Raw genomic sequence first — 21,132 nt, forward strand, 5'->3', positions numbered from 1 at the left:
GCACATCACTCAAGTGCCAGCTTAATTCTGATTGGTTAACCTCTGACGGGCGGTGGGTGGAGCCCCAGCGTCTTTCCATCATTTTCATTGGCTGAAAGAACATCATTCAAGCCCCGACCTTATTGTGATTGGAGGTTTCAGCCGTCGATCAAAAATGAGTGAAAAAGCATTCTAGTCCTTTTTACTCATTTCCCCCCCTCCCGTAATCTTCTATTTTTGCTTTGGGACGTCAAAGGCGCTAAATAAATGCAAACTCATTTTATTTTAGAAACTACAAGTCCCAGAAGGCAGTACGGTCACTGCGCAGGCGCAGTCACTCGCACGCCTGTCAACGTGGCGGTTCCTGACCAATCAGAAAGCCCTCCGCGGCAACGATGGCAACGCAAAGGAACTCCGCCAATCGCAGGGCCCGTGACAAATGTGAGGGCCCAGTTAGCAAAATGAAAGCCGAGCGGCGATTGGGTAATTTGGCCGCCCTTTCTTTGGCCGTAGTTATAACTTTGTGCAGCCGCGGAGTTAGATAATTTCAGCATCTTATCATACTCACTGATAAAACTGGCGAGATTTATCAAAGAGAAAATCAGATTTCAACTTGCGCTGCTAAAATCCCAGGTATTGAACTTTAATTTGTTTTAATACAATTGTGCATTTTACTTTTTGTTTTAAGTTACAACTTTAAAAGTTTTGAAGAATGTTTTAAAGTTTACATAAGTAGGTCATGTTATCTTTTTACATTTAGCAAAATTGTGTTTACCTCATGTTAATTTGTTTAGCAAAGTTATATTTGTCAGCAAAGTTATGTTTTACTGCCCACTTTTCTGAAATTTGAGCACTTTGCTACATGTTACATTTTATTCCTGGTTTTAAAAAGTTTTCTGAAAGTTTCCTTTAAAGTTTCAGAAGGGATTGTTGTTTTAAACTGGTTGAATGAATGTAAATGAAATGGTAGTGCTGCTTTCTGTTAAATTTAATTACAATGCTCTGTTAGAGCTCTGGAGGATTGTTCTGAACTTCCCAAAGGGTTTCTGTAGATTGTGTCTGGTCTGTAACACTAAAAATAGAGCGGAGTATTTGCAAAACCCCATTCAGAGACCCACCAACATCTCCCCTATTGCTTTGCATGGTAAAATCGATCAAGCAGGTAGAAAAACGGACTGTACTGCACAGACACTGTCTTAACAGACTCAACCGGTTCCTGAAATTTGTAAGGACAGTTATTTTCGCTAACTGTAAATTGCATTTTTGCATAAATTACACTTCTTTCTAACTCGCAGATTTTGAAGCCACAGTGATTTTTTTTTGGCAATGATATATTTAACGAGATTTTTAAAATGGGTTTGAATGTGAACAAAATAATTAATATTTATAAACACTTCAGGCTAGAGGGAAAATACTCCTGGGAATAATGCATTATGCAAAAGGAGATAAGAAATAAATCAGAAACTTTCACTTCCTATTCATTCTATCAAACATTTTAGAATTGTCTCTTGTCTAGTCCTGTTCAGTGTGATTTCAGTAATGAATTCACATTAATATTAAAGTCTAACTCAATAGGAAAGCTGAAATCCCACCTTTTTTTATAAATAAAAGTTCTGCCCGGGATCTTTCTAACACAAATACTTAACTTGCTCAGGTCTGGAAGTGGTGATGCGTCCATTATCCTTTGGATAAGGAGGGGGCTGGCTTGTTTTGCACCCAGGCATTATATAGCATGTTATGTGTTGCCTGCAGGCAAGGAAATGTGCTAATTTCCTCAATATTATCTGACTTGCATTTAATTATATTTGCAATTTGAACCGTTTCAAAAATCCGTTCATCCTGTGGTTTTATGTGATTATCTCTGGAGAAACTGTTTCCACTGGCCCGAGGGTCGGTAACCAGAGGACACACATTAAGACAATTTGGTAAAAGAACCAGAGGGGGAGATAAGCACTTTTTTTTTCTTTGTACAAAATTTATGATGATCTGGAATGGACTGCCTGAAAGGGTGGCAGAAGTAGATATACTCCACTGCCTGTATTTAATATAGTTAAAATCGTCCCAAGGTGCATTACAGGGGCAGACAACATTTTTGACCCTTGGAAAGGAAAGATTTGCTTGGCTAAAGAGCAGGGGGAGTGGGACTAATTGGATAGCTCTTTCAGAGAGCTGGCACAGGCACGTTGGGCCAAATGGCCTCCTTCTGCATCGAGCAAAATTGTGTTTACCTCCAGTTAATTTGTTTACATCGAGCAAAATTATTGGCACTTTTCTGAAATGTGAGCACTTTGCTAAATGTTAGATTCTATTCCTGATTTTAAAAGGTTCCTTAAAGTTTCAGAAGGATTGTTGTTTGAAACTGGTAGAATGTAAATGAAAGGGTGATACTGCTTTCTGTTAAATACAAGAGGCTATGTTTTTTTAATTCATGCTTCACCTTGCCTTTCCAGCCTCTGATTCCGTGTGTTTTCTTTCAGTGGTGATGATGAAGTTACTGAGACTCCTTGGGCTGCTGGCAATCTGCGCCTCGGTGACCTTTTGCAAGCCCACCTCCGAGAAGAAGGATCGGGTGCACCACGCCAATGACCTGGGCGAGCGGGATCCCGAGGATCAGAAAGGCTTCCAGTTCGATCACGAGGCCTTCCTGGGGAAAGAGGGGTCGAAGACGTTCGACCAACTCACTCCCGAGGAGAGCAAAGAGAGACTGGGGTAACCCGAAATATATACTTCGAACCTGTTCCAATCCAGCTACACTCCTAATGTACCCCTAAATTGACCCTCCGACCGAACTACACTCCTAATGTATCCCTAAACTGACCCTCCGACTGAGCTACACTCCGAATGGACCCCTAAACTGACCCTCCAATCCAGCTACACTCCTTATACACCCCTAAACTGACCCTCCAATCCAGCTACACTCTCCGAATCTACCCCTTAGATTACAACAGTGACTACACTTCAAAAACGTGCTTCATTGGCTGTAAAGCACTTTGGGACGCCCTGAGGTCATGAAAGGTGCCATATAAATGCAAGTCTTTCTTTTCTTGAAGCAACCCTCCAACTGCAGCTGGCCACTCCTAATGCCCCCCTTCCCTGACCTTCCAACCCCAGCCCCTCACTCCTCGCACGCCCCTTTAACGAGCTCCCTCACACCCGCTTGTGGAGAGTATCTCTGCCCAGTTGGTTCCAAGTTGTTGCTCTTTCTAAGGTAGCGGTAATTGTTGTCGATAAGATCTTACTTGCTTTTTGTGGTAAGTTAATGACACTTTTTACACTGGATAAACAGTGAGAAAGCCTGTAACAAAACTAGTGACAATTTGTATGTTGCAATCTTCAATGTTGCAGTTCTAACTGGGATGTGTTTGCAACGTGGGTGTGGGAGAGGCTGGGGTTTATTGCATGAGTTGAAGGGGAAATCGGAAAAGGCAGAGTGCCTGACGTGTGCCGCTTGTTAGCTTGTGGACTTTATTTGAGTAAATTTCAGCTCTGAGTCCTTGTTGAAAGCCAGTGGTCAGACCGTGATGCAATCCCCTTGTAACTGACTGGCGGTGTTCCTTTGATCTGGGCTGGTGCTTTCTAGACTTCCCCCTTCTTGTGTCTCTGCTCTTTGAGCTGAGTTGGCAGTGAGGACCACTCCCACTCCCAGGCAGTGATGGAACTTTTTTTTTATCTGAAGAGTCAATAGACGTGGCAGAGCAAGCAACTTCAGGCCCCGTGGCCACCCGCCAAGCAAGTCCAGACCAGTAATTATTTGCATGTTTCTGCACTGCACTTATTCACAGCACAGATTGTAGGGATCCAGGGGAGGATAAAAAGTGATCAGACGTTATATTACTGGGTGTGGGAGGGGGTACATTTTAAGAGTCTGTGTGTCAGTCAGTGGGCAGTACCCTCGCCTTTGACTCCGAAGGTTGTGGGTTCAAGTCCTACTCCAGGGACTTGAGCATAACAATCTAAACTGACACTCCCAGTGCAGGGCTGAGGGAGCGTCGCACTGTCGGAGGTGCCGTCTTTCGGATGAGACGTTAAACCGAGGCCCCGTCTGCCCCCTCTCAGGTGGACGTGAAAGATCCCATGGCCACTATTTTGAAGAAGAGCGGGGGAGTTATCCCTGGTGACCTGGGGCCCTCAATCAACATAACAAAAACACATTATCTGAGTCATTATCACATTGCTGTTTGTAACTTGGCTGCCACGTTTCCCACATTACAATATACGAAATTGACGGGCGGGAAAAGACGAGCTGGTCCATCAAGCCACTCTCGATGGGCGGAGCATGATAATTAAACGCTTTCTATAAATGCAAGTCTTTCTTTTCATTTAATCCCAGACCTCTACAATCTGTGCTGTAAATAAATTTGACTTGCATGCATATCTACAGCACCTTTCATAGACCACCAGATGTCCCAAAGCGCTTTACAGTCAATTAAGTACTTTTGGAGTGGAGACAGGGCCTCGGTTTAACGTCTCATCCGAAAGACGGCACCTCCGACAGTGCGGCACTCCCTCAACACTGCACTGGGAGTGTCAGCCTAGATTTACGTGCTCGGGTCCCTGGAGTGGGACTTGAACCCACAACCTTCTGACTTGGAGGCGAGAGAGTGCTGCCCACTGAGCCACGTCTGACACCCCGAATACAGCTAGCCGGCCTGGGGTGTTGGTGATGTGAGGCCGCGCTGGTGAGATTGGGCTCCGGCCGCTGACCGTTTGCGGTCAAAGCCCGAGAGAGAGGGAGAGAGATCGGAGCAATTTAATAATAACGTCTGGTAAAGTGGAGAGATCTCCAAACTTACTTGTAGATAAAACCAACAATGTCTCCCGACGGCTCAGTAACGGCCACCGAGCTGCGCGGGTGGATCGAGCGAGCTGCGCGGGTGGATCGAGCGAGCTGCGCGGGTGGATCGAGCGAGCTGCGCGGGTGGATCGAGCGGGTTGGGCGGCGCTGGCTGACGGAGCGCATGAGCCAACAGTTGGGCATTTACGATGCCAACCAGGATGGGCGCGGTGGCTGGGGAGGAGTGCAGGCGGCAGCTCTTTGGGCCACCCTCTTGGGTAGGAGCCCTCTCCTCCCTCGCCTCTGACCCTCTGCCTGCCTTGTGTCTTCTCTCTGGTCCCGCCCCCTGCAGGAAGATCGTGGATCGCATCGACCACGACCACGACGGACTGGTGACCAAACAGGAGCTGGCCACCTGGATCAAGCGCGCGCAGAACCGTTACATGGAAGAGAACGTCAACAAGAACTGGAAGGACTACGACCTCAACCAGGACGGGAAGGTGGCTTGGGACGAGTACAAGAACACTACCTACGGGTACTACGTTGGTAAGATAAACGCTTAAGAAATAGGAGGCCCTTCTCCGCCATTCAATAAGATCATGGGCTGATCGTTGACCCCAACTCCACTTTCCCGTCCGATCCCCATAATCCCTTGCTTCCCCGAGACTCCAAAAATCCATCGATCTCGGCCTTAAATATATTCAGAGACTCGGCCTCCACAGCCCTCTGGAGCAGGGAATTCCAAAGATTCACCACCCTCTGACGGAAGAAATTCCTCCTCATCCCAGTCTTATATGACCGACCCCTTATCCTGCGACTATGCCCCTTAGTTCTAGACTCCCGATTCGGGGGAAACAATCTCTCAGCATCTACCCTGCCAATTGTCTTCACAATCTTATATGCTTCAATAAGATCACCTCTAAATGGGCGACCCCTTATTCTGAGACTATATGGCCCCTGGTTCTAGATTGCACAACGAGGGGAAACATCCTCTCTGCATCCACCTTATCGAGCCCCCTCAGAGTCTTGTGTTTCAATAAGATCACCTCTCATTCTTCCAAACTTCAATGAGTACAGGCCCAACCTGCTCAACCTTCCTTCATAAGTCAACCCCTTCATCTCAGGAATCAACCTCGTGAACCTTCTCTGAACTGCCTCCATAGCAAGTATATCCCTCCTTAAATAAGGAGACCAGAACTGTACGCAGTACTCCAGGTGTGGTCTCACTGTACAGTTGTAGCAGGACTTCCCTACTATTATACCCCAAGGGTAATTATTTCTTCTTGAGAGAAACTATATCTTCTGAAGGGGGAAGTCCAGAATAAGGGAGCATAACCTTAAAATTAGAGCCAGGCCGTTCAGGAGTGATGTCAGGAAGCGCTTCTTCACACGAAGGGCAGTAGGAATCTGGAAATCTGCCCAATGTTCCCTTTAATCTCCGTGTACGTGAAGCGCACTGTAGGTCCCGCGCAGCCAGAGGCTGGCTTTTAAATGGAGAAACTGCGTGAGGGGCTGAATGGCCTCCTCCTCCAGTCCCTGGTGTTCCAGTTTCACATGAGCAATGGTGTGAAAAGCCCCAATGTCTGCTTCTTGGGTGGCCCCTCATATCATGGAAAATAGGTGCAGGAGCAGGCCATTCGGCCCTTCGAGCCTGCACCACCATTCAATATGATCATGGCTGATCATGAAACTTCAGTACCCCATTACTGCTTTCTCTCCATACCCCTTGATCCCTTTAGCCGTAAGGGACACCTCTAACTCCCTGTTGAATATATCTAACGAACTGGCCTCAACAACTTTCTGTGGTAGAGAATTCCACAGGTTCACAATTCTCTGAGTGAAGAAGTTTCTCCTCATCTCGGTCCTAAATGGCTTTCCCCTTATCCTTAGACTGTGACCCCTGGTATAGAGGAAGACTTGCTTCCACACCAAAAAGGGATTAATAAACTTGCAGATTGAGCATATAATTGGCAAATGAAGTTTAACACAGATAAATGTGAGATATTACATTTTTTTTTAAAACTAGCGAGGTCACAAATTACTCAAAATCAGAATCTAAATGGGGTAAAGGAACAAGGGGATCTCTGAGTACACTTACACTAATCACTAAAAGTATCGACACAGATTAACAAGGCCATAAAAAGCAAACCAAACACAGGTTAATTTCTAGAGCGATAGAATTGAAAAGTAGTGAAGTTATTCAAAACTTTTATCGAGCTCCAATGTGACAGACACTAACGTGGTGCAAAGCGCAGCATCGCCCTCCAGTGGAGGAAAGTCAGTAATGCAACTGATCTTACATAAGAAATAGGAGCAGGAGTAGGCCATACGGCCCCTCGAGCCTGCTCCGCCATTCAATACGATCATGGCTGATCTGATCATGGACTCAGCTCCACTTCCCCGCCTGCTCCCCATAACCCCTTATCCCCTTATCGGTTAAGAAACTGTCTATTTCTGTCTGAAATTTATTCAATGTCCCAGCTTTCACAGCTCTCTGAGGCAGCAAATTCCACAGATTTACAACCCTCTGAGAGAAGAAATTTCTCCTCATCTCAGTTTTAAATGGGTGGCCCCTTATTCTAAGATCATGCCCTCTAGTTCTAGTCTCCCCCATCAGTGGAAACATCTTCTCTGCATCCACCTTGTCAAGCCCCCTCATAATCTTATACGTTTTGATAAGATCACCTCTCATTCTTCTGAATTCCAATGAGTAGAGGCCCAACATACTCCACCTTTCCTCATAAGTCAACCCCCTCATCCCCGGAATCAACCGAGTGAACCTTCTCTGAACTGCCTCCAAAGCAAGTATATCCTTTCATAAATATGGAAACCAAAACTGCGTGCAGTACTCCAGGTGTGGTCTCACCAATACCCGGTATAACTGTAGCAAGACTTCCCTGCTTTTATATCTTGTTGCTTTTTTAAGTTTGTGTCAACGAACACATTTGGATAGTGTTGTGAATGTTGTTTAAATTGGGAGTTTATTTTTGTTTAATTAGGACGCGATTGCTGCCAACGAACCGGAGCTGGTTTGCGCAGGCTTCGCTGCCGGTTTGTCACGAGATAGGGTTCGTTTAAAATAAAATTAAATGCCGGGAGGGAGCAGGCTGTGAGGAAGAATGCTGGTCAAAAATGCTTTGTGGGGGAAAAAAACGATTCTGTTTGTGTGCAGCTTCCGGTTGTTGGAAGGAGTCACTCCATTTTTTAAAATATTGGTGCTGCCTCCTCAGTTTGAGGGGCCACTTGTACATTTGTCTTTCTCGTTCTGACACTGGGGCAGCCCAGCGGTTTATTTACAGCGGAGAACAGATGCTCCTCCTGCTCTGCAAACGCTATATTTAAGAAACGAGGTAACTAGCATCATCAGACACGGTTCGACCTCCAAAGAGCAACCAGCTGCCTGTGCTTGAGGGGGAAAAAAAGGAACACATATTTGGGTGACTCAGTCCCATTTTCCTTAACCTTCTACAATCTAATTTAAATGCCGGCCTTGCCAGCGATGCCCATATCCGATGAAATCTATCAAAATCCAAATTGGTATGCTGCCTCCGATGTAGAAACATAGAAAGTAGGTGCAGGAGCAGGCCATTCGAGCCTGCACCACCATTCAATATGATCATGGCTGATCATACAACTTCAGTACCCCATTCCTGCTTTCTCTCCATACCCCTTGATCCCTTTAGCCGTAAGGGACACATCTAACTCCCTTTTGAATATATCTAACGAACTGGCCTCAACAACTTTCTGTGGTAGAGAATTCCACAGGTTAACAACTCTCTGGGTGAAGATGTTTCTCCTCATCTCGGTCCTAAATGGCTTACCCCTTATCCTTAGACTGTGACCCCGGGTTCTAGACTTCCCCAACATCGGGAACATTCTTCCTGCATCTAACCTGTCCAGTCCCGTCAGAATTTTATACGTTTTATAGTCAAAATCTGCCCTCTGGTATCTCACTGGTAAGTGTCAGCCAGTGGCTCAGTGGGCAGCACTCTCGCCTCTGAGTCAGAAGATTGTGGGTTCAAGTCCCACTCCAGGGACTTGAGCACACAAATCCAGGCTGACACTCCCACTGTCTTTCGGATGAGACGTTAAACCTCTCGGGTGGACAAAGGCGATCACACGGCCGCTATTTCAAAGCACATACTTATCTCTCAATCAACATAAGCACTCAAGAGTGGTCACTTGAGGGCGCCCTTGGAACTGGACCCCAGCAAAGGGGCAGCCCCCTTCACACGTGGATTCTGTCGGCGGGGAGGTGGGGGAAATGAGGAACGCCTAGTTTAAAACGCGTGGCAGGTCACCGTCGAATCTCACAGCGCAGAAGGAAGCCATTCGGCCCGTCGTACCTGTGCCGGTTCTTTGAAAGAGCTGCCCGATTATTCCCACTCCGCATCCCCCCCCCCTTTGCCCCTGCTCTCACCCCATACGTCCTGCAGTCGATAATTTGTCCAATCAACATTTCTGCTGCCACCGGCCTTTCAGGCAGCGCATTCCAGATCACAACAACTCGCTGCGTTTATCCTTTTTTTAAAAAAAAAACGTTTTCCTCATCTCATCCCTCCTGGTTCGTTTGCCAATTCTGTGCGCTGTGGTTACCGCCACTGGAGACCGTTTCTCCCCGACCTACTCGTGTCAAAAACCCTCCTCTTTCGCTTTTTATTCCCCGTCCAGGCGAGGAGTTTAGTGATGTTGACCCTGCGGACAAAGCCAGCTACAAGAAGATGCTGAGGCGAGACGAACGCCGATTCAAAAATGCGGACAAGGATGGCGACCTGATCGCCACACGAGAGGAGTTCACTGCTTTCCTTCACCCCGAGGAGTTTGGTTACATGAAGGCCATTGTCGTCACGGTAAGTGGGAAGGGGGTGAAGGAGCGGTAGATGACAAATTTTGCTCTTTTTTTTTTTTTTTCCCCTCCCAGGTTTTCTCTCCTTTGTCATGCATGGCCACGGGATTGTAGGGCTGTGGTCACCAAGCCCCAGAACCTCCCTCGAGAGCAGGCGCCTCACAACGTGAGCCTCCTCTGGGAAATCCCCTCCGTGCTGTTCAGTTCCGCGCGGGGGGGGTTTCCTGTACGGGCTGCTCCTGCGCACTCTCCACCTTGCCATCCTCGTCTGCCGTCCGGACACGCCATGGCGTACCATCTTGCCGTCCGGAGGAGGGGGGGGGGGTCCTCGATGGAGTGCACTCTACGCGGGAGTCCTCCCTCTATTTATCGGGGACTTGGCCTGGAGGGTGGTGCACGGAGCAGTCCCGTGCAATAAGTTTTTAGTCGGTTCACGGGCTCCCAGTCCGCCTGCAATTTCTGCGGTCTGGAAGAGTCCGTGTTCCACGTTTTTATCGAATGTGTGAGGTTGCAGGCCCTCTTCAATTATCTGAAGGGAATATTCCTCAAATTCTGGCTGCACTTCAGTCCCCCGCTCCTGATCTTTGCAGAGGGGAGCAGGCAGGTCGAAGGGCCTCCTCGTAGGACTGCTCCTGGGCTTGGCCAAGGGGGCCATCAGCCGGTCCAGGCAGCGGGCGGTCAAGGGGGTCGATCAGCCTGACTGCCTGCCTCTCTTCCGCAGTCACATCCGGGCCAGGGTGTCCCTGGAGATGGAGCACACGGTGTCCACCGGTACGCTCGCGGCCTTCCGCGAGAGGTGGGCGCCGGAGGGACTGGAGTGCATCATCACCCCCGGCAACCAAATTTTAATTTGATTTAAGTTTACTGTCCAAAGTTTAATTTGTTTAATTGTCTCGGCTTTAGTGCTTTCCCCCCCCCCCCCCCCCTTTAATCAGGGGGCACTTGTATTAATGTTTCAACTTTAAAATAGTTGTAGAGCTGTTGAGTTGGGAGTGGCTTAGTCAGTCACGTGATGTTCACAAGACTCAATAAAACCCCGGCCAGTTGGGTTCAGGGGGATCCACGATGGGGCAGGTGGTTGTGAGCTTGGTGGATGAACTGGTAATGTGTCGTGTGATTGTTAAACCTTTGGCTAATAAACAAACTAGCTCTTAATAGCAACGTGTTGCTATCAATTCTTAAGTCAAGAACCCATGAAGCAAATACATTGCACTCCTGAAGTTGCGGAGGCCTTGCTGGGGCGTACAGTTCAGACAGATCTTTGGTATCTCGCCCGAGAGTCTGTTCTTTGCGCCTGTATGTGTCAGCTGTTTGAAGGTTGAGGGTCACGCCAGCGAAGCCCGATCCTAACTCGCGCGCGAAGGCACGCTTTCCAGCAACAATCGCTGGGCTGCGATCGGGTTTATCCCCCTGTCCTGGGTCACAAGGCCAACTGTGCTGCCCGAGCTGCGACCAGCTAATCCCGCATAGTGCATGGTGCAACCAGGGCCGTGGTGGGAGTGGTGCCCGTTGGCGGTTCGCTGACTGGACCAGTGTCTGGTTAAACTCTTGAAATAGCCGGACAACCCGCAGGCACATTTCAGCAGCATCTGGTAGATAGTACACTGTGGCACAAGAGGCGGCCATTCTAAGGGAGATTCCGGGTCTAATGTCTGCCCCCACCAGGAACTGGAGTTCCGAGACCCCCCCCCCTTTAACTGCCTGCTGCCCGCTAATAGAGAAGGAGGGCTTCAGTCTGCATTGATTAAACAACGCCTCGATTTCACAATTCTCACCTTGTTTACAAATCACTCCCTGGCCTCGCCCCCTCCCGATCTCTGTAATCTTTTTCAGCCTCACGATCCCACAAGATGTCTGCGCTCCTCAAATTTGGCCTCTTGAACATCCCTGATTATAATCGCTCCACCATCGGTGGCCGTGCCTTCAGCTGCCTGGGCCCCAAGCTCTGGAACTCCCTCCCTAAACCTCTTCCCCCTCTCTTTCCTCCTTTTAAGACGCTCCTTAAAACCGATCTCTTTAAACAAGCTTTTGATCATTTGCCTTAATTTCTTCAGTGGCTCGGATGAAGTATAAAAGCAGGAAAGTCTTGCTACCCCTATACAGGGTGTTGGTGAGGCCACACCTGGAGTACTGCGTGCAGTTTTGATTTCCATATTTACGAAAGGATATACTTGCTTTGGAGGCAGTTTAGAAAAGGTTCACTCGGTTGATTCCGGAGAAGAGGGGGTTGACTTATGAAGAAAGGTTGAGTAGGTTGGGCCTCCACTCATTGGAATTCAGGTGATCTTATCGAAACGTATAAGGTTATGAGGGGGCTTGACAAGGTGGATGCAGAGAGGATGTTTCCACTGATGGGGGAGACTAGAACTAGGGGGCATGATCTTAGAATAAGGGGCCGCCCATTTAAAACAGAGATGAGGAGAAATTTCTTCTCTCTGAGGGTTGTAAATCTGTGGAATTCACTGCCTCATAGATCTGTGGAAGCTGGGACATTGAATAAATTTAAGACAGAGATAGATAGTTTCTTAAACGATAAGGGAGTGAAGGGTTATGGGGAGCGGGCGGGGAAGTGGAGCTGAGTCCATGATCGGATCAGCCATGATCATATTGAATGGCGGAGCAGGCTCGAGGGGCCGTATGGCCTACTCCTGTTCCTATTTCTTATGTCCGTAACACAGTTGTGAAGCACCTTGGGACGTTTCACTACTTTTAAAGGCGCTATATAAATAAAAGTTTATTATTATTATTGAAGCCCGGATTTTGCTTGTGAGCGGAGGGTGCTAACATCTCCTCTTTGTCTAGGAAACCATTGAAGACATCGACAAGGATGGTGATGGTCTGGTGGATCTGGATGAATACATCGGTAAGACTGTGTTGACTTTTTCTCCCACTGTAGTTTTACCCGAGGTGAATATAATTTAGATAAAACATTTTGCTCATCAGTGGGGCAGTTAGTTACCCGAGGAGGTAGTTGACCTGGGATGCTCCCTTTGCCTGCATCAACCCAAAAACATGTTTTAACCCCAACTCCAAGAATACACCACCTACTTCATAAAGATTCCCATTTCTCAAACCAGCTATCCTTTGGTCTTTACATAAGAACATAAGAAATAGGAGCAGGAGTCGGCCATACGGCCCATCGAGCCTGCTCTGCCATTTAGTACGATCATGGACGATCTGATCATGGACTCAGCTCCACTTCCCCACCTGCTCCCCTTAGCCCCTTATCGGTTCAGAAACTGTCTATTTCTGTCTTAAATATATTCAGTGTCCCAGCTTCCACAGCTCTCTGACGCAGCGAATTCCATAGATTTACAACCCTCAGGAGAATAAATTTCTGCTCGTCTCTGTTTTAAATAGGTGGCCCCTTATTCTAAGATCATGCCCTCTAGTTCTAGTCTCCCCCATCAGTGGAAACATCCTCTCTGCATCCACCTTGTCAAGCCCCCTCATAATCTTATGTTTCGATAAGATCACCTCTCATTCTTCTGAATTCCAATGAGTAGAGGCTCAACCTACTCAACCTTTTCTCATAAGTCAACCCCCTCATCCCCAGAATCAACCGAGTGAACCTTCTCTGAACTGCCTCCTAAGCAAATATATCCTTTCGTAAATATTGAAACCAAAACTGCACGCAGTATTCCAGGTGTGGCCTCACCAATACCGTGTATAATTGTAGCAAGACTTCCCTGCTTTTATACTCCATCCCCTTTGCAGTAAAGGCCAAGATACCATTGGCCTTCCTGATCACTTGCTGTACCTGCATACTACCCTTTTGTGTTTCATGCACAAGTACCCCCAGGTCCCGCTGGACTGCGGCACTTTGCAATCTTACGTACTTAAGTCCAGTTACCAGTTTAGTGCTGGACATAAGAACATAAGAATTAGGAGCAGGAGTCGGCCATACGACCCCTCGAGCCTGCTCCGCCATTCAGTATGATCATGGCTGATCTTCGACCTCAACTCCACTTTCCCATCCAATCCCCATATCCCTCGATTTCCCCTCGAGCCCAAAAATCTAGCTATTTAATATAGGAAATTTAGGACCAAGATGAGGAGAAATGTTTTCACTCAGAGGGTGGTGAACCTGTGGAATTCTCTACCACAGAAGGCTGTGGAGGCCAAGTCACTGAATATATTTAAGAGGGAGAGAGATAGATTTCTAGACACAAAAAGCATCAAGGGGTATGGGGAGATAGAGGATCAGCCATGATCATATTGAATGGCGGTGCAGGCTCAAAGGGCCGAATGGCCTACTACTGCTCCTATTTTCTATGTTTCAATGACTCGGCCTTCACAGCCCTCTGGGGTAGAGAATTCCAAAGATTCACCACCCTCTGAGTGAAGAATTTCTCCTCATCTCTGACTTAAAAGGCCGATCGCTTATCCTGAGACTGTGATCCCTGGTTCTAGACTCTCCAGCCCGGGAGAAACAGCCTCTCAGCATCTACCCTGTCAATCCCCCTCAGAATTTTAGTATGTTTCAATGAGATCACACCTCATTCTTCTAAACTCCAGAGAGTATAGGCCCAATCGACACAATCTCTCCTCCGAGGACAACCCCCTCATCCCAAAGGAAGTTTTGTGCAGGATTGTAACCTGTTCATTTCGAACCCTTGCACCCAACAGATGGAGGGGGTCAATGGACCCATTTCTAGGCTGGACTTGACTTGAATCTCAATTCCAGGGACATTTGGACAGTGTTCCAACAGAGTGCCCAATGTCATTTTTTGAGTTAATTAAGGCTGCGCATAGTGACATCACAAGTCCCGGCCAGAATGGATGTGATTGGATAATTTCCCCCTGCCCCCCCCCCCCCCCCAGTCCATCACTCCTGGAGACCGCATCTCTGTCAGTGACTGCGACAGAATTTGTGTTCTGTAACTATCTTCCACTTGCTGCATTACGCTGGAGAAGTCGACCTAATTTATCGGGAGTTGTTTGCTGTAGTTGGTAGAAACTTTTTTTTTTTAAATAGAGACTGTTTGCTGTAGTGTGGTGTTTAAATAGACACTGTAGACTGTTTGCTGTCGTGTGGTGTCTAAATAGACACTGTAGACTGTTTGCTGTCGTGTGGTGTTTAAATAGACACTGTAGACTGTTTGCTGTAGTGTGGTGTTTAAATAGACACTGTAGACTGTTTGCTGTAGTGTGGTGTTTAAATAGACACTGTAGACTGTTTGCTGTAGTGTGGTGTTTAAATGGACACTGTAGACTGTTTGCTGTAGTGTGGTGTTTAAATAGACACTGTAGACTGTTTGCTGTAGTGTGGTGTTTAAATAGACACTGTAGACTGTTTGCTGTAGTGTGGTGTTTAAATAGACACTGTAGACTGTTTGCTGTAGTGTGGTGTTTAAATAGACACTGTAGACTGTTTGCTGTCATGCGTTGTTAAAATAGACACTGTTTGCTGAGTAAGTAGTCTTTGCTGGCCGTAAAGTAGATAGTTGGCTGCGAGTCCTGCCGTAAGTTCCACTCCGCCTCCAACTCATTGTCTGACACAGTGGTATCAATAGACACGCTGGTTAATTCCTTTAAATCTTAATGAACACATTTGTTAAATGGATAGATATGGCCCCAGTTTTCAGTCCTTTATCTGAAAAGATGCCTGGGCCTCGAATGTTCGCCCTTTAACGCCCACAGCTTCCCAGAGAGGACGGCGCCCGTAACTTTCTCCCCGTATCCCGCTTCCGACAGGTGACATGTACACTCCCGAAGAAGGCGAGCCGGAACCCAGTTGGGTGACGAATGAAAAGGAGCAGTTCCGACAGTTCCGCGACATAAACAAGGACGGGAAAATGGACCACAGCGAGATCGAGCGTTGGATTCTCCCCGGGGATTACAATCACGTGGAGTCGGAGGCCCAACATCTGATCCACGAGTCCGATAAAAACGAGGTCAGAGTTCATCCTCCGGTCGGTTGTTGCTCCCATCTCGAGACCCCCGCTGAAATATCTGACTTCCCGCTCAATCCTTTCTCTCTCTCCTCTCGCTCCCTCTTTCTCTCTAACCTCCCTCTCTGTCAAGCTCGCTCCCCTCGCAGTTTTCCTCTTATGCGCGCACACACACACGTGTGTAAGATAGAGCTCCATCTAGTGGAATACTGCTCCACCTGATGGACTACTGTGGTAATGCAGCCATTGCTGTTTACAATAACAAAGCGTCAGCTGACAGGTCACCTGACAAGTTCCTGTGTTAAGAGCCATCTTGGAAGTCTGTGTGTTTGTGATGTCATAGAGAATATACCACAGTGCGCTCTCTTGCGGACGTGCTCTACCTCTCATACGTGCTGTTTCATTCACACTCGCTCTCATTACTCTCCCTCTATTCTCCCTTTCTCTCATGCAAGGGAGTTGAGGATTATGGGGAGCGGACAGGGAAGTGGAGTCAAGGCCAAGATCAGATCAGCCATGATCTTACTGAATGGCGGAGCAGGCTCGAGGGGCTGAATGGCCTGCTCCCGCTCTCTCTCTTATCTCCCTCTTGCTGTCATTCCGTCTCTCTTTCTCGTGTGTGCATGTGCGAACACGCGCGTACTCTTGTGCACATTCCCATTCTGCCTTGCACACGCCTGCAGCCTCTCTTTCCCTACTCTCTAATCTGCTGTCCTTCCCTCCCCCTCTCCCACTCATCCCTTCTCCTCGCTTGCATTCTCGCCCTTGGTACCCCTTTGTAAAGCCATGCCCCCTAAATTCGCACGGCTCTGGGGGGGGGGGGGAAAAGAGCAGTGGGTGGGTGGGCTGAGTGTGACTAATTGGGATGGCCCAAAGAGCCGGTGTGGGCCGAATGGCCTCCTTCTGCGCTGGAACACTCCCAACTCCCCGGGTGAGCTTCACCGAGGAAACGCCGAAAAAGTTCGACAGCTCACCGTGCTGTTCAGAAAACTCCCAGTAACCTCGTCATCTCTCTCTCTCTCTCTCTCTATTGTGATGTCTGTTCACAGGATGATAAACTGACCAAGCAGGAGATTGTAGACAACTGGAGTATGTTTGTTGGAAGCCAAGTGACCAATTACGGGGAGGACCTGACGCGGAAACACGACGAACTCTGAGCCTTTGAATCAATATTTCTAATCGGTGAACCCATTGGAATTGGTGCCAATCCTGCAGGAATCACTAACCCAGGACATGGATAATTGGAACTGTGATCATAAACGTTAATTGTATTTATTGAGTTCATTACCCTGCACTCCTGTTTCGAGGAACTGAATTTCCATCAAGTTTCGCCTCCTCCTCAAAAAAAAAAGTGGGTTTCAATGCCCCGTGGGCGTAGGTCGCAATGAGGTGAATCTGGCCAATCCCATCTGCTGCAACCGAGGAGCTGTCCCAGTAATGGGTTAATGTCCGCCATCTATCTATTGGTGGGATTGTAATTGGATTCATTTGTCCCCTCCCACGGGTTCGATATTCTTGAGGGGGAATTTTTTTTTTTTAAGTGAGCTCCCCATCCCCTTCTCCGGCAGGAAGGCTACATTGCAATGGTCTGCATTTTTTTTTCTCTCAGCCTTGTCCCACAAAAGGGCCTCCTCTTTCAAATCATCATTTTCTTTTATTACCAATCTCATCGATTTTATTTGAGATTCGGTTCAATGGTTCAAGTCAGCGGGCAGTCTGAAAACATAAGAATTAGGAGCAGGAGTCGGCCATTCGGCCCCTCGAGCCTGCTCCGCCATTCAGTGAGATCACGGCTGATCTTCTACCCTCAACTCCACTTTCCTGCACTATCCCCATATCCCTTGATTCCCTCAACATCCAAAAATCTATCGATCCCTGTCTTGAATGTACTCAACGACTGAGCCTCCACGGACCACTAGGGTAGAGAATTCCAAAGATTCACCATCCCCTGAGAGAAGAGGTTGCTCCTCATCTCGGTCCTAAAATGGCCGACCCCCATCTTGGCACGTTCTGCCCACCACCCTGTACAATCTCAAAAAAGGATCAGTGCCGAGGGAACTTGATGGAAAGTGCATTTCTCATCGCAACCCAAGCATATACCTCCCCCGTCCTGCCGGGCGAGGTCAGGGAAGTGTCCAACTGATGCTAGTTATAACCGCGCCCAACTGCTGCCGGGGGGCGCGTGCACAAGACCTTGGGCCTCCTGTTGGCAGTGGCAGGGTCTGAGTGACCAGTGGTCTAGAGGGCAAGGGTCATGGTGAAGCAGGATCCATGGCCAGCAATCGGGAGGGGAGAGAGACGGCTATGGCATCAGTTGAACACTCCCCAAGCGCTCAGAAACCTGAATCGATTCCGCGCTCCACTAACACCCAGGGCCGATTGGAATGTCTTGCGCCGAATTCAATGGCTTTTTCTCGATGGGGCGTCTTGACAATTTTCGGGGGGGTGGGTAAGGGGGACAAGAGGGGGCAATGTATCCCGATCAGCAGGCGCTGACCTGTAATGCATTCCGTCGGCTGCAGCAAACACTTTGCCGTGTAGAGACTGGGTGGTGTATGTCCTCTGTGGGGACCTGTGCCAGACCATACACGCCATATCCAGCTTCGGACATTGACTGCTGCCCTGCCTGAATTTGAGAGGGATCGGGGCTTAAGTGGTGAGACTTCCTTCACTGACCAAGTCATCGCGATATCTCCAGTCCACCTCCACGTTACAAAGCACAGATGTAATATGGAGGGCACTGTGCGGAGGAACGGGGGACATTTATTTTGTTTAGGGTCCAGTTGACTTTTTCCGCGCTGTCCATTCATTCGAAGAGAGCTGGAAAAGCAGGCCCAAGTGGCAGGCATTTGCCGGTCCCCGCGTCTGATTCGATTCCCGTTGGCTGTCTAATGCAGTGTTCATTTAATCGTACTCTGTGCCAAGTATCGTCAGCTGGGCCACTGAAGGCTATGATTGTTGACTTTATCTTCTACCTTTCTTTCTTCCTCTGAAGCTAGGTTCCTGCTCGGCCTTTCCCGATGGAGAGAGGTGGGGGGGGGGGGCGGGGGAAGAGGGAGAGAGAGGTGGGAGGGGGCAGGGGAAGAGGGAGAGAGAGGTGGGGGGGGGCGGGGGGAGAGAGAGAGAAGCCAGCCATTAATGGGAAGTTGGCTACAGGGGAAGAGAAGGAGGCTTAGTTCACCTCTCCTTCAGCAAGTCCCAAGGGTGTGTCATTCCTGCACTGGAGGGTCCGTCTATGGGGGAAACCCACCTGAATATACTGAAGGGTGGTTTCTGGGCCTGGCAGCTGTTGCTGTGGAATTGGCCACTTAAGATATACAATGGTGGTCTTTATAACTCCTGCCCCTAGGCCGAGGTGTCCATCCTTTACCTGATGGTTCCTGGCCCTTTAATTATCTGGAGAAAGTTCGGGAGGGTGGGACACACGTCTTGCATCAGTGCCCCCTTTTTAAATCTGAATTAGATCATATTTAGCTGGTTACACTCGTTCACTTTTATAGCGAAAGCCTGCCTAGCTTCATGGACTCCACTGTGTAATACTGAGCGGTGTGGAGCCAGGGGTCCCCCAGGGTCGCTGCCCCACCCGGGCTGGGGCTCGCTCTGACCCCGGCAGTAATGGGGGGGGCGCTGCCGCTGAATCTCTCGCGTGGCCGCCAAGTCAGTGCAGGGAGCGGTCAGCCTGGGTTCCCGTTCCCCACTCCAGTAGCCCCCTCACCTCTGCACGCCCCCTTCCTCCTCGCTGGTCTGAATAACAGGCGAGAATGCCACCATGCGCCACGGCAGCGAGTCAGGTGGTCTGCGGAGAGCCGCTGTCTGAGCGCTAATGTGTGTGCACAAAACAGCCTCTTGCGCAAGGCACTCGCAGGCAACCACAACCCAGCTACAGGCCTTCGAGGAGGAGGAACCAAAAGCAACACTCCAAACTTACAGTATTAGTTAATTCATACCACTTGGACCTCACCAAGATCGTCCTAAAGAGCTGTTGCAAGATGTTAATGAGAATCGGTTGTGTAATGTTTTCTCTCTCTCTCTGTCAACTATCTATCTGGAGGATGAGCTGTTACAAATTATTATATTTTTTTAAGAGAGGACGCAGCTGTTGTCTCGTCCTCCTTTGCTAATGTGAAGTCTTGCTTCTCTGTCAGGACGGCAAACTGTCGAGGGAAGAATTCCTGGAGGACTACACCAGGTTCGTAGGGAGCGCGGTGACCGATTACGGAGACATGATGGTCACGCACGACGAGCTTTAGTTGGCCCACGGTTACTGAGTTATCGCTCTTCGCGTCCCCTTCGCCCCCTGCACGAGGCTGCACAGTTCCCCATGTTCTGGGGGCGGGGTTCATTTTGGCGCTGTGTATTGGATTTTTGTACCTAATCTCTTAACTCGTTTTCTTTGGATGGAAAGATCTCGCTGGCCTTTGTCCCAATCATTGGGCTGTATTTAATCCGCGAACCTTTTAAGACCCAATGTCTCTTCCACTTACTCGATCTAGGTTGAAGCCAGTGTTATGGGACAAATCTTTTGATGGTCTCACGCCCGGGGGAGGGGGGGGATAGAATGGGATGAGGGGGGAGATAGACTGGGATGATTGGGGGGAGGGGGGGGGGAGAAGAATCTTTCACTTGTGGTTACATCTGAGTTTGGGGCTGAGGTACATAGTTGGCATGTTGTACAGGAAACTTTGCTCTGCATGTAACCACACTGTACCAGATAGGCGGCTGATGTTGCCGCTGAGTGAGCAAAGGAGACCCATTCCATTCTCCAGCACCAACGTTCCTCTTCTATGTGGTCTGAGCAGTGAGGGTTTTCCCCAATGCCACCAAAAACCAATTAATTCCCAACAATAGCCTCCTCGGGGGAACACCACTAAAATGACTGGTTTGAACAGACTAAAACCGTACACGGCAAGTTAAATCATGACCTTATTCTCCATAGCGATGGATCCTTTGGTGCCCACCGGACACGAGGGGCTTGTGGGCGTCATGAGGTTTAGTTTCAGGGTTGCCCGCATCTTAAACGAGGCCTTTGCTAACTTACCTCTCGAATGAGGCTGGAATGGAGTCTTCCCCCCCCACCACCCCCCAGAACACCCGTGGTACAATCACCTGATGTAACAGTTTCCATCAATCGCCTCCAACCCGCAGTATTGACCGTGTTATTGAGCACTAATTGTTTACCCACCATTCCACAGGAGTGTTACATGTGCAATATCCATCCAACAGCCAAGGTCTGCCCGAACCCTTTTTGCATTTGAGCGCTGAACAATGCAAACCCGAGAGTCCATGGTGATTGGCTTAAAAAGTAGCACTTGGCAGTTTGACTGATCAAGCAGAACCTTTGATGGTCAACCTCCCCAGGATTTAGAAGCAGGAGGAGGCCACGTGGCCCCTCGAGCCTGCTCCGCCATTCAATAAGATCACGGTCGATCATCGACCTCAACTCCACTTTCCCGCCCGATCCCCATATCCCTTCATGTCCAAAAAATCTATCAACACCGACTTGTATTTACATGGTGCCTTTAACATAGTGAAATGTCCCATGGTGCTTCACAGGAGTGTTACGAGATTTTAAACATTGAGATTAAAATGTTGAAACCGCCTCCCCATTTCCTCGGAGGGTTGCCAACTCTGTCGGACAT

At 48.6% G+C, this 21,132-nt stretch overlaps 1 protein-coding gene across 1 annotated transcript; it reads left to right on the forward strand.

Annotated features, from left to right (window-relative positions):
- The first annotated feature begins 464 nt into the window (after positions 1-464).
- Positions 465-17,932, forward strand: rcn3 (reticulocalbin 3, EF-hand calcium binding domain). The gene is made up of 7 exons (XM_070861754.1): positions 465-612; positions 2,457-2,688; positions 5,106-5,299; positions 9,425-9,603; positions 12,402-12,462; positions 15,297-15,496; positions 16,543-17,932. The coding sequence occupies exons 2-7, from the start codon at positions 2,462-2,464 to the stop codon at positions 16,648-16,650; spliced, it is 969 nt and encodes a 322-aa protein (XP_070717855.1). The 5' UTR covers positions 465-612; positions 2,457-2,461; the 3' UTR covers positions 16,651-17,932.
- The last annotated feature ends 3,200 nt before the right edge of the window (positions 17,933-21,132 follow it).

Source organism: Pristiophorus japonicus, chromosome 19 (assembly GCF_044704955.1).
Source record: "Pristiophorus japonicus isolate sPriJap1 chromosome 19, sPriJap1.hap1, whole genome shotgun sequence".
NCBI lineage: Eukaryota > Metazoa > Chordata > Chondrichthyes > Pristiophoridae > Pristiophorus > Pristiophorus japonicus.

Coding starts and splice junctions, on each gene's coding strand:
- rcn3 (XM_070861754.1), top strand. CDS start 2,462: ATGATGAAGTTACTGAGACTCCTTGGGCTGCTGGCAATCTGCGCCTCG. Junction 5,300..9,424: donor TACCTACGGGTACTACGTTG/GTAAGATAAACG, acceptor TTCCCCGTCCAG/GCGAGGAGTTTAGTGATGTT. Junction 15,497..16,542: donor ACGAGTCCGATAAAAACGAG/GTCAGAGTTCAT, acceptor GTCTGTTCACAG/GATGATAAACTGACCAAGCA.